Source organism: Myotis daubentonii, chromosome 12 (genome assembly GCF_963259705.1).
Source record: "Myotis daubentonii chromosome 12, mMyoDau2.1, whole genome shotgun sequence".
Lineage (NCBI taxonomy): Eukaryota > Metazoa > Chordata > Mammalia > Chiroptera > Vespertilionidae > Myotis > Myotis daubentonii.
The window spans coordinates 58,364,855-58,378,079 of NC_081851.1; the positions used below are offsets into that span (position 1 = coordinate 58,364,855).

The window sequence follows — 13,225 nt, forward strand, 5'->3', positions numbered from 1 at the left end:
TGCGCTCCTCTGGTCTGCTGTCGGGCGTCTGTTTAATATTCTTTATTTCAGACCGTGTGTGCTTAATTTCTAGTTGGTTCCCCAATATAAGATCGAGGGTCTTATTAGTTTTCGTGTAGATCTCATTAAGTCTATCGGCAGCTTCTAAACAGTTCTTGAGAGACCTTAAAAGTGTGGTTCTGAACTCTATTTCTTCCATTGACAATTTTGTCCTGTTTCTTTGTCTCCGCATTTTGTTATGCTTCTTTGGTGCACCCCCTAGTGGTCTTTGTTCGCAGTCTTATAGATAAATCTTGATTGTTGTAGCTAATCCCAGGGAGGGTTTGACCTCCAGGCCAAGTGGCTATGAGAATCAGCTGTGTCAGCAGTGAGAGAACTTCTGTCCTCTAGGGAGGTGCTAATCTAGCCTTTGCCTGAGGCTATCCGGTAAATGCCTCTGTGCAGGGCTTGGGCGGGGTGGGTCGAACAGGATCAACAGGGTGGGCCGGAGAGAGCAGTTATGGCGGCTCTCAGTCCTGTCCCCAGGGGCTCTGCCTCTCTGAGTCCCAGCACCCGCTGCAAGGCTCGGAGAGAAAGCTGCACTCGCTCTGACCGAAGCCAGACAGTCCGCTTCTCCCGTTTGAGCCTGGGTCCCTAAAGACTCGCCTGTATCTGGAGCTCAGAGTCTGCGACTCCCTCCCGATTGAAAACAACAAACGCGCCCTCCGCCGCCAGCCCGCTCCACGCACTCCGCACCTCAGAATTTGACTTAAGCACTGCGCCTCCTCTGAGTGTCAGTATGCGTTTCTCTTTCCTCCTAGTTGTAGGACTTCCACTCAGCCAGCGTTCCTGTGGTTCTGGGTGATGTCCCTTCCGTTTTTTGGTTTCACTTTTGAAGTAGTTGTTCAAAGCAGCAAACTCCGGCGTTAACCTATGCCGCCATCTTGGTTCTCCCTTCTTCCTCTATCCACATCTCTTAACCCTAACCCTAGACAAAGAACTTAAAACAATTTTCATTATATTTCTCCATAGTTCAGATCTACAGTGATTTTTCTGATGCTTCTTAAATTCATGGATTCATGGGAGAAAAAGTAGAGTGAAAGGCTACATATACCAAAAAGAAAAACTAATTTAAGCTTAAATTTGAAAGAAAAAGATGGATAAATATACCTTAACACACACAAACAATTCTCTGAGGACAATTTACAGCATTTCTAAGCTCATTTAATATCATTTTAACGATCATCAGACAAAAAGTGTGCATAATGTAGAATATTATTGCCTTAATAAAGTATTTAGAAGGAAAATTTCACGTTGCATATTTTTTACTGCAATGATAGTCCATTAGTTCTAATTGTACAGCTTTGCTTATGAGATAGTACTCATAAGCAAATTGACTTTTTAAAAAATTATATGAGTTCTCATTTTATCAATTTTATATTCATTTTGAAGACTAGATTTCTGGTGTACTAGTAAGTTAATGCCTAAAATGTTAACCAAAAGATTTATATATTCTGCTGAGTACAATTTCTTTAAATAATGTGATGACTGTGATTTGCAAGCTCTCTTCAAATCTCCAGTATCCTCAAGGTCCTAAATGAAAAGTGTGACTTGACTAGGACTCACAAATAAAGAGTCACTCGCAAGATTGATGGCTACCATTTTTATAAAGAGTTAATATCTGATAACTGAAATTATTATTGGTTAAATCAACTTCCTCTTTTTTCTAAGTTTTTCTTGATGGGAAAATTTTTACTATAAACATTATACCTTGTTGTAAGGAGAAATTATAGAGTGATATTCTTGTAACAATCATACTAAAATGTGTGGTTAATCATGGCCTAACGACCATATTCAAATGTGATAATCTACAATGACAATAAAAATAGCATCACAAAGCCCCTTATAATGCTACAAAATCAGAATTAAATGAAACTCAATGAAGATTGTGGGGGAAATGCATCATTGTCATTGTCATCATCATCATCATCATCATCTCAACATTAATAACTAATTGTGAATATTTATTGAGCTCTTATATGGCACCAGACACTGTTCTAAATTATTTACAAGCATTATCTCATTTAATCCTCAAGCTGATGCTGCATAGTAACTCAGAGACAGACCCTTCTGGAAGCTGGAGAGAGGGTGCCAAAGGTCTTGGTTCAGGGCATTTGAGAATATAGCCCGCTTTCTCTCCCAGTGAGGACAGGGCCTTAAATGGGGTTTCAAGAGGCTAAAAGCCCAGTGTTTGTGAACATTACCTTAAACGAAGGATATAAGCTGTTGATTCTAATTTCTTCTGGAATGTTGATGGAAGCTCGAAAAGACTTGTGACAGCTATAAATCAGATGTCTTCCATCCAGTCTGGACAGCCAATGTCACAGAGTTCTATGCCCCTCAGAGAACGCGGGGCCCAGGAAAACCAGCCCTAAGGCATGTTCTGGAGAGCTACTCCAGTTCCATCAAGTTCCATGTGCTTGGATACACTAATTAGCAACTTACAGAGGTATGTCTATAATACTTCTTCTTGTCAGACCATAACCCCTGAAGCAGGGTGGATAGGTTGTATTACTATTTCCACTGCAGATGATGAAACAGACACAGGGAGGTTAAGTCACTTGCATAAGACTATATGGATCATAAGCTACAGTTCCAGGGGAGGAAAACCATAGAATCATAAAAGTGTATCCATTTGCATAAGTCATACCATTATTCACAACAGCCAAAGGTAGAAGCAATCCAAGTTTTTATTGATGGGTGAATGGATAAACAAAATGTGATGCACACACACAGTGCAATATTATTATTTAGCCTTAAAAAGGAAAGAAATGGCCCTAACCGGTTTGGCTCAGTGGGTAGAGCATCGGCCTGTGGACTGAAAGGTCCCAGGTTCGATTCCGGTCAAGAGCATACACCTTGGTTGCGGGCACATCCCTTGTAGAGGGTGTGCAGGAGGCAGCTGATCGATGTTTCTTTCTCATCGATGTTTCTAACTCTCTATCTCTCTCCCTTCCTCTCTGTAAAAAGTCAATAAAACATATTTAATAAAAAAAAAAAGAAAGAAAGAAAGAAATGCTGACACATACTACAAAATGGATGAAACTTAACTAAATGACATTAACTAAGTGAAATAAGCAAGTCACGAAAGGGCAAAGAATGTATGGTTCCACTTATATGAGGTATCTACAATAGTCAAATTCAAAGAGACAAGAAGTAAAATTACGGCTGCCAAGGGCTAGGGAACAGGCAATGGGGAGTTACTATTTAATGTGTATAGACTTTTAGCTGGAAATGAAAAGTTCTGTAGATGGCTGGTGCTGACGGCTGGCTGTACAATAATGTGGCTACTTAATGCCAGAGAACAGTTTACTTACAAATGGTTAAAGTGATGAATTTTACTGCTATGTTGTATATATTTTACTACAATTTTTAATCAAGTTTTTCCAACTTAAATCTTTGTATGACTCCTGGCCTTCAGATGGTATGTATAGCTCTGATGATACAATATTAGAATTCAAATAGTTCATCTCAGTGATGAGATGTACTCAGTAAAAGATTAAAACAATAAAATAGAAATAATATACTCCAATGACCTATTTTTTTTTAAATCTGTCCCAGAAATAGAAATTAAGTTGTTCATTCTCAAATATTTACTGAAGTCTTCTTCCTCCTTAGTATAGTGGTGAGTATCCCCGCCTGTCAAATATTTACTGAACACCTATGTTTGTTGTTAGGGATTCAACAATGAGGAAAAACAGATATAATCATACATTAATGAATATTACAAGCTGACATGTGGGGAATGGGAAGGAGAAAAACAGACATTAAGCAGATAATCACAAAAATGAGTGTTTAATTATAAACAACTAACATGGAGGAACATCATTGGTTCTCTGGATGAGCACATCACAAAGTAGCCTGCCCCAGACTGATGGATTAGACAAGATTTTAAAAAAGACTGGAGTTACCTTGGTGGGGCTGTGAGAGTATTCAGGCAAACGGAACTGGACATGGAACCAAAGGAAGGATACAGCCTGGCTAGAGCCCAGAGGACACAGAGGAAAGTGTGGGCAAGGGACTGGAGAAACAGGCCAGGCAAAATCCCCTAGTCTTGTTGACTGGTGTGGGTGTTGTTGTTTTTTACCCTAAACGCAATCAAAAGCCACTGAAAGGATATAAGATAGGAAACAGCAAAATCAAAGTTGCATTTTTAAAAGATCACACATATAGGAATTAGAGAGGTTTCAGGATAAAATTTCCTCTCTACTGAATCAACACATCCTGACCTTTCCCAGAATCAGACTTAGCACTGGGAGGCCTAAGTTTCTAGTCCTGATTCTGTCACTAATTAAATGTGAATCTTTATATAAGTTACCTCACCATTATCTCTAATACAGTCTATCCTAGACGACTGCTTAAGCCCCAAACAACTCAAAAAATTCTTTTTCTGGTATCCTACCTTCCAAATTTAGTCCTCAGAGTCCAGGCAAAAGAGAAATCCAGTGTCTACACAATTACCTATTCTCTGAGACTGAGGCTTTGCCCCCGCCATACCTCCCTAACAATGCACATGGCACTCCACCCTCCAGCCTTTAAATGTGGGTGTAGACAACAAACATGAAGTAACAGGCTAGAACATCCACCAACTACTACTTACTAACCACCTCAAGGTTTACTTTGTTCTAAGGAATTTTGTTTCCTCAAAGGGGTGGAGGAAAGGTCAATGTAGTTATTGTTGTAAACAGATGATTTTTTTCCTTTGCATATTATACAAAATACACTTTACTTTTCTTTCTTTTTTTGTTACACTTCACTTTTTTTAAAAAATATATTTTATTGATTTTTTTACTGAGAGGAAGGGAGAGGGATAGAGAGTTGGAAACATCGATGAGAGAGAAACATCGATCAGCTGCCTGCTGCACACCCCCTACTGGGAATGTGCCCGCAACCAAGGCACATGCCCTTGACCAGAATCAAACCTGGGATCCTTTAGTCCCCAGGCCGACACTCTATCCACTGAGCCAAACCGGTTAGGGCTCCACTTCACTTTTTAATGAAACAAGGGTGAAATCTATGAAGCCTCCATGGCTTCAATACTCTTATTATATACCTTAGACTTGCAGTGTTTGAAATTCACAGTCTAGCTATGAGGAAGTTAGACCTAGCAATCTGCTGGTAGATTAAGTACCTGCTCCTAAAAAATTACTGGTGATTTGACAAGTGGCATACATTGATTGTCTCGGATAAATGGATGTGTCAGGTTAGGAGTACTGAAAGCCCAGCTGCAGTCCTCACAGGAAAAACCACAAGAAAACCACTTGATAGGCTACCCAGGTTCTTGCAGTTCGCCAGCCCTGCCCTCTCTGCACTGGGAGGTCTTTGGATGCATGGTCTGGTCACCTGAAGGAGAAAGGTACTACCTGATCTCTTACAGGCCTGCAAACACTGAAAGAAAAGAAAGAACTTGACTCTCCAGATTCAGCTGAATGATAAATCAATTCTCATTTAAAAGCACAAAACAACTTAGCCTTTCACATGTTCTTTTTGGAAAACAATCAGCAAAACTCGTCATCAACATTTTAATAATCAATTTTTAACCAGTCCCACTATTTTTCTAGAAATGCCTCAGGATCTTATATTTTAACATCAAAGTGGAAGGCCTGACACAGCTGGGCAAACAGTATTAAAGATGCAGATCATAACATCTGAATAACAAAAGGCGATTTCTTCCTGCTTTTGCAACTTCTAAAAGATGTCAATTTTATGGCACCAAAAACCTAATTTCAACACAAGAACAACATATAGAAAGAGTCCAAGTAAAGCTGAACTTAGAGTAGGTAAAGCAGGAAACCAAGGCATTTAAATGTTGCAGATTTTCTTCAGTGCTGCCTAATCCAAGATAGATAACAATAATAATATTTAAACCCAAACCATTTTAGTGAGAATGAAAAAGAAGACTAATCTGGTAGCGAGAACTCCTCAGTAGGAATCAAGAACAGATCCAAATCCTATCTCTGAAACCAGTTGTATAAACAGACCAAAACAGAATTTCCTGAGCCTCTGAGTATACTTCTGCTAAAAAAATAATTAACAATTATAGTAATAAATAATTTAGGATATTAGATGTAATATAAAAGTGACCTCCAGACTGCTAAATACTAAAGAAAACAAAAGAGACAGAAACACTGGAGGATCCTGCCTAGAAGGAACATAATAGCCAAGATATGCTCTCATGTCTACAACACTGCTATTTTGGGTTTAAAATTAAACAAGTAGCAGCAGAAAGAACCCTAAAATTTCAAAAAGCATCTTACCAGAGTGATGTCTCGGGAAGCTGCAGCTGCGCTCATATGCAAACTAGGCTGCCGTACAGAACTGCTGCAATCAAGGGCTCGAGCGAATGTCCCAACAGCACTAAATAAACCACAAAAACAAAGAGGGAAAATCAAGACTCTGTTATTTTTTTTATATTTAAAGAAACACATTTTGGTGGTGAATGAAAAATCAAGTTCTTGGATGTTTGAAAATCAAGTACCAAATAAAAATAGTATTTTGTATAAAATTTAAGAATTGACAAGCCAATTTACCATGTGAGTCATTACCAGTAAATTAAAAGAAAAAGTAGGTTGTGAGGCATAAAGGAGGGAAAGATCTATTTTGAAATGCCACAGAGTAAACAATTTGGCATTCAAATGTGCTAAAAAATGAGAATTAAATTAGCTAGAATTCAACTATTACTGCAAAGCAAGTTCTGACCCCCTTTTTTTAGCCCAAATTGTGAAATCCCAGTAATATTTTTTTCTTGAAATATAGTCAACCTCTTCTTATGAGGCCTCAATATATATTTCCATTTTTAAGAATTACCACACTGATTATCATATGATTTAGAAAGACTTCCCACATGTAACGAACCCTAACTTCAAGAAATAAAGCATGAAACGACAATGACTTGCTCCTTGTCTATCTCTCTTTTAAACACGTTAGCTAAGAAAAAGTTTTAAAAATGTTGTAATTAAACTATAACACGTGAACAAAAAAGCACACATAGTACACATTGTACAGCTACGCAGTTCTGGCAAAGTGAATGCATCCATGTCACCAATATCCAGGGTCAAGAAACAGAAGATGACAGCACCCTACACGACTCCCTCTCTCCCTCTTCCTCCAAAAGAACCACTATCCTGGATTCTAACACTACACACAGGTTCATTTTGCTCATTTGGGAACTTAAATAGAACCAAATACTATGTACTCTTTTCGTGTCCATCTTTTTTTGTTCAAAGTTATGTTTGTGGATTCACACATGCTGCTAGCTGTAGCTGTGTTCATTCATTCTCCTTGCTGTGGCGCATCCTCTGCATGATGCTCCCCCCCCCCCCCCCCACTCCCGCCACTCTACTGATGATGGATATTTGTTTCCAGTTTGGATAGTGATATTCATGCCATCTGCATATGGGTCTTCTCGTTAGATGATAACAGTTTACCAAAGCAGCTATACCAACTCATACTCCCACCAGTAGGATGAGGGAGGGAGAGAGGAAGAAAGGGAGGGAAGAAGGAAGGGAGGGAGGTAGACAGTGATGTGAGAGAAAAACATTGATTGGTTGCTCTCACTATCCTCCCCAAAAGGGATCAAACCTACAACCCAGGTATGTGTCCTGACCAGGAATCAAACTGGCAACCTTTTGGTACACTGGATGACTCTCAACCAACTGAGCCAGTCTGGCCAGGCTCTACTTTATTTTTGAGATTTCTCTCTTTGCTACATATAACTCTAATTCATTCATTTTAATTGTTGTAAAGTAATATTCCATTTAAGTATTATTGCTTGCTGATGTACTCCTGGTTTTTTTCTAATTTTTCTATTACAATGCTATGATAATCTCATTTCCCTTCTGCTTTGCAGGAGGAATTTAACCAGGGACCTCTTGATTCATGGGTTGACTCTCAACCACTGAGCCACACCAGCCAGGCAAACATCATTTGCTTTTATAAGTAAAACAATAAAAATAAATTTCTATCCCATTCATTTTATCAAGAAAACAGGAAAAAGGGGTCAGGTGGAGAGGCAGTTTGGCAGGCAGGCTTAGAGCTCTCAAAGGAAAGCCATATGCTCAGCAGTAGGCCTTCCCCATGCATGGGTGCAGGTAAGAGGAATTTGAGGCACAAATTATTCTTGACACATGACTAATCATCCTTGAAATTAAAGACATGGGATTCTAGGAGTTGAATTTCCTCTTTATACTTTTGTACAGTGCTTACATTTTTACAAGGTGTGTTTATTTTTTAATCTATGAAACTTAATAAATCTATTTCATTTTTAAAACAGAAACTAATGATAATAAACCATTTTATTTAGGAAGTGGTGTGACAGATATTAGGCTTTCTTACATAACTTTAAAAAAATACAACCAATGAAAAAAGCAGAATACAAAGAAAAGAAAATATGTATAAATTATTTTATAGAAAGAAAAGATGTTTTCACGCAATGTGTCATACTCACCGTGCTACAACTAAAAACTGGTCAATCTGTCGATCTGTAAGTGGGCTATTTGGGTCCCAAACTTTAACTTCCAATTTTGACTGTTCCCTCTCATCTGATTCTCCTGTCCGAGAGCAAGGAAATGGAGTCTTATTACCCATAAGGCACATACACGGTCACATCTGACTGATGACTGCGGTAACCACAGCATTAAAAATGTAGGGTAAATGTTCATGGTTTTTTGGTACATTCTTTCAGACAGCAAATGTAGAACACTTTGTAAAGTGAACACTGATAAAAATGCAACCACACCATATGGTATTTTCATTTGTCATTAACATGTTATTTCCTGAATACTTGTATGGGTGAGGCACTAAGCCTCATGCTAAGGGATATAAAAACAAAAAAGAAAGCATTCCTGCAGAAAGACGCTTAAACTATAATAAAACTTATACATAAATAACTATGCTACAAATGAAAAAAACACCAAAAACCCTAGATGTCATAAGAGACATACAGATATGACTGTAGAGAAATCATTTCAGGCTAGTTAGGGAGTGAGGTCATGCAGGAGGTGGCATTTCTGCTAAGAACTGGAAGGTAAAGGAGTCCACTGGCAGAAGAACAGGACGTAAGACTCAGAAAGGAACATGAGCAAAGTCAGGGGCTCCCAAATGTGATTGGAAAAGTAGTTTGTTTCGTCAGGAGTACGTTAAGGGGAATCAGGGGAGATAGCTAAGGAAGTGGACTATGAACATGTTACTGAAGATGCCACATAGATTTTCTGAAAAGGGAGGTAATGAGAAGCTCTTGCCTTTTTAGTACGGGGGTGACAAGACCAGAATCAAACTTCTCCTCTCACACTTAACAGTGGTATGTAATTTGCTCTATGGACATACCCGATGAAGACAGAAACGACATGACATTGACAATGACAACAGACAGCAAGGGGAGATTTAGGAATGTCAGGGACAGACTGGAGGCAGCGGGTAGATTTCAAGCCTCGAAAACTACAGGGATGGTGCTGGCATTATTAGAAAGAAGACTGAGATAATGCAGGAAACTTTGTTTCAGGAATAGCTCACAAAGAGACATAACTATCAGGCAGGACTCAATATGAGGACAAAGGATAATGATGGGGAACAGATTTGGGAGTTGACTGAAATTTTGATTTACAGCTATGGATTTCCTATCAGGCTAGGAACTGGTTTTGGCTTTGTTTTGCTTTTGAATCACTCCAACTACAAAATCAGGCAGTGCCTTGCACTGACTGACATACTATGAAGCTAAACATCCCTGACAAGCTCAGGCTATGGGCTTCTAATGTGTTCAGTCCTGGTACAGGAACAAGCAAGCATCAATGGCTCAAACAGAGAAAGAGGGAGGACAGAATCAGCCATTCTACCTGTAGTCTCCTAAGCCGGCCACTGCTGTCAGGTTGGGGACTTGCCCATCCTGCCCCTTGTTCAAAGGCAGATAACCAGAGAGCCAATCGCCACCCCTAACACACAGAAACGCACGCAGAGTAGAAAGAGTACTGGGCCAAACAGATCTGAAGTGTTGGAAAGGATTTCATTTTTCACTGTTTACAATCCTCAGCATGCTGAGCCAAGACATTCAACATTAGGTTCATAGTTAAAAAACAAAAAATTTGCAAACTGTGTAAAACTTGAGAAAGGAGAATGTCACATTTATACTTCCCTATATCTTCCAGTAATATATTTTAAGCAAGTTAAATAGTAATGGTAAAAAAAAAAAAAAAAAAAGATAGTAATGATGAAAATAAAAATTTAATATCTTAATTTTTAAATAATACCAGATAAAATGACAATGCTACTCAGTATTGCGCCCCTCTCTGTTATATACTCCAGAACGAAAGGGTAAAACTGATATTTAATTTTCAAATTCTAGTAAAATTGATATTTCAATCCCACCTATTCATTCTGCAGCACACAGCACAAAGAGAATCCCATATAAGAATTCTAAAATAAATTTGCTGCAAACAATAAGAAAACACTCCTGGATGCACTTATACTAACACCTAAGATACAGATTAATATCCATGAAATGAGAACAAAAATAGCAACAACAAAATGAAGATAGAAATATCAAACAGTCACTCTAAACTATTAAATAAGGATTCCCCATTTTGGATTCAACATATAACATTTATATAACAGTTTGATCACTTCTTTACAATTAAAAAAAAACTTTTAAGAAGCTCTTGAGTAACCTTATTTGGAATCTATATTTGGAATCTATATAACTAAATTCTCAGCTAAGTGTAAGGAGTACTCTTTGGAATGGTCTTGGTAACTGTAGTATGAGCCAGAAGACTAGAGCAGCGGTTCTCAACATGTGGGTCGCGACCCCTTTGGCGGTCGAACAACCCTTTCACAGGGGTCGCCTAAGACCATCCTGCATATCAGATATTTACATTACAATTCATAACAGTAGCAACATTACAGTTATGAAGTAGCAACAAAAACAATTTTATGGTTGGGTCACAACATGAGGAACTGTATTTAAAGGGCCAGAAGGTTGAGAACCACTGGACTAGACCAAGATTAATTCCACGCTCTACTCCTGTTCATTCCAATCATCGCAATAATCTTACTTTCCTCCCCCATTTATGATAATCTGCCCTCAAGTCCCACATCATCAAATCATCCAGTTCATGAAGCGCTCCCTAATACCTGAATTCCCATGAAATGTATTTACCAACTAACTGTATGAATTGTATATTAGCATCCTATTTTGGCACCAAGCACAAAGGTCAATCAATCCTTTGTCCCCTTAAACCCTGGACTAATGCTTCCTCCACTGAGATATAAGTCATGTGTACAGTTTCAATAAAATAAACAATGGAATTCAGGTTGCAGATGTTTTTGAACACAGGGAAATATCTTCATAAGCCCCTTCATCTATAATTCCAAGCTTCCCCATAGTTGGGTGTTGTTTTTTTTTTCAATTACAATTTACTTTTAGTATTTTGCATTGGCTTCAGTTGTGCAATATAGTGTTTAGACAGCCATATAGTTTTAACACAGTAGAAAGTGCCACAGATTTTGAGGCCACTAAATCAGCCACTACTTACACTAGAGGAAGACATTTCTGTAGAATGTCCATCTTTTTTTTTCTCTTAAGCTCTCTGTGAGAATACATGCTTTAGATGAACTAACCCAACTTCCACACCATAATGACATTTTCCTACTTACCTACTGCACATGAGCTAATTCAAGGTCTTAAAGCATATGTTGCAGCAGGGAGACTATATTAATGTAACTCTTTAACTCTCAAAGATGGAGCCTCCTGAAGTTCTCAAACACTGACAAGAGTATTGAACTAGTAGCAACAGACAGTGGTGACCAGGGGAAAGCAACTGTAGTAGCTAACAATGTGTTGAGAGCTGTGCTAAATAAATTACTTCATTTGGTCATCACAACGCTATTATACAGGGTGGAGCAAACATAGGTTTACAATTGTTCGTATGGAAAATAATACAATAATTAGTAAATAATAAGAATAAGCTCTTTCACATACAACTGTAGACCTACTTTTGTCCCCTCTATATGTACATACATTATCCCCTTTTTAAAGGGGAAGAAATGTGAACTTAGAGGCGTTGAACAGTTTTTCCAAGGTTATTCAGCTAAAACATAGCACAGCCAGGTTTTACCCAAACCTGTGAGTCCACTCATTGTAGTTTAATAATTTAATGTTATTATACTTTTTAGCAGCCACAATTTTAATTTAATATGTAAATAGATTTCTTTCTTAAATGTTCAGTGTTACAGCACAGTGAATTAATAATTCAAAAATTTGCACATTATAATTTCTTTTTGTACAGAAAATTCTCTAGGTGCTTTATTCAAATTCAATAAAAGGTTTAAAATCTCAAAGAACCCTTTACCTTCCTTTGCAAACTACATACCAATCCAGATATTCAAGAGTTTGTTAGATGGTGAGCAGTCATAAATGAAACTCTAAAGTCACAAAAAGATTTATTCCCTAGCAAGACAAATGCCACAACAATATCTTAGAATCCATCAAGATATGTACACAAAGAATGTAAGCCTATAATATATTCTGACATGGTGCTGATGTTGCCACCTCCTCAGGATATTAATTCTAGTTCTGCAACCCATGCCAGTGCAAACTGGAATCTGGCCACTGATCAAATGTACCCACTTAAGAGCATCAAAGTAAATATCTGTTCTTTTTCTAAAAACTGTTTTTATTGATTTTAGAGAGAGGGGAAGGGAGAAGAGAAAGAGAAACATCAATGACATCAATCAGCTGCCTCCCACATGCACCCCAACCAGAAATGGAGCCCACAACCTGGGCAAGTGCCCTGACCAGCAATCGAACCAGTGACCTTTTAGTGTACAAGTTGGCGCTCAACCAACCAAATGAGCCACACCGGCCAGGGCCATAAATATCCATTCTTGAATATGATGTTTCCTACTATTTAATTTCCCTGCAAACAGGTACTAGCTATATACGGAAGTTTCTATGACAACAATGTCCATGTTTTTCAAGTGTGGTTTAGCCACTGGCATACCTATTTGCAGCCCAACACCCTCTCCCTTGACAAAAATATTAATTAGAAAAAAGAAGTTCTTTAAATCTTGTATCTACTAGTAATTGACTACCTATTTATAACTGAAAAGAAACATTTAGTATATGCTAAATGCTTTAAGCTGAAATAAGAATCTAAAGTGACTTCTTCAATTATATGAAAAATATGGTGTTTTTCTT

General features: G+C 38.1%; 1 protein-coding gene across 7 annotated transcripts in view; it reads right to left on the reverse strand.

The window, feature by feature from the left end:
* MTA3 (metastasis associated 1 family member 3) overlaps positions 1 to 13,225 on the reverse strand; it is a 179,512-nt gene that overhangs the window by 56,971 nt on the left and 109,316 nt on the right. For all 7 annotated transcript variants that reach the window (XR_009447997.1, XM_059659993.1, XM_059659991.1 and 4 more), the window contains exons 7-8: positions 8,486 to 8,588; positions 6,297 to 6,396 (exon numbers count right to left, since the gene is read on the reverse strand). Coding sequence is in view for 6 of the 7 variants with exons in the window: in XM_059659993.1 (XP_059515976.1) it covers positions 6,297 to 6,396; positions 8,486 to 8,588 (203 nt within the window). In the remaining variant the exon portion in view is untranslated. The remainder of the gene's footprint in view (positions 1 to 6,296; positions 6,397 to 8,485; positions 8,589 to 13,225) is intronic.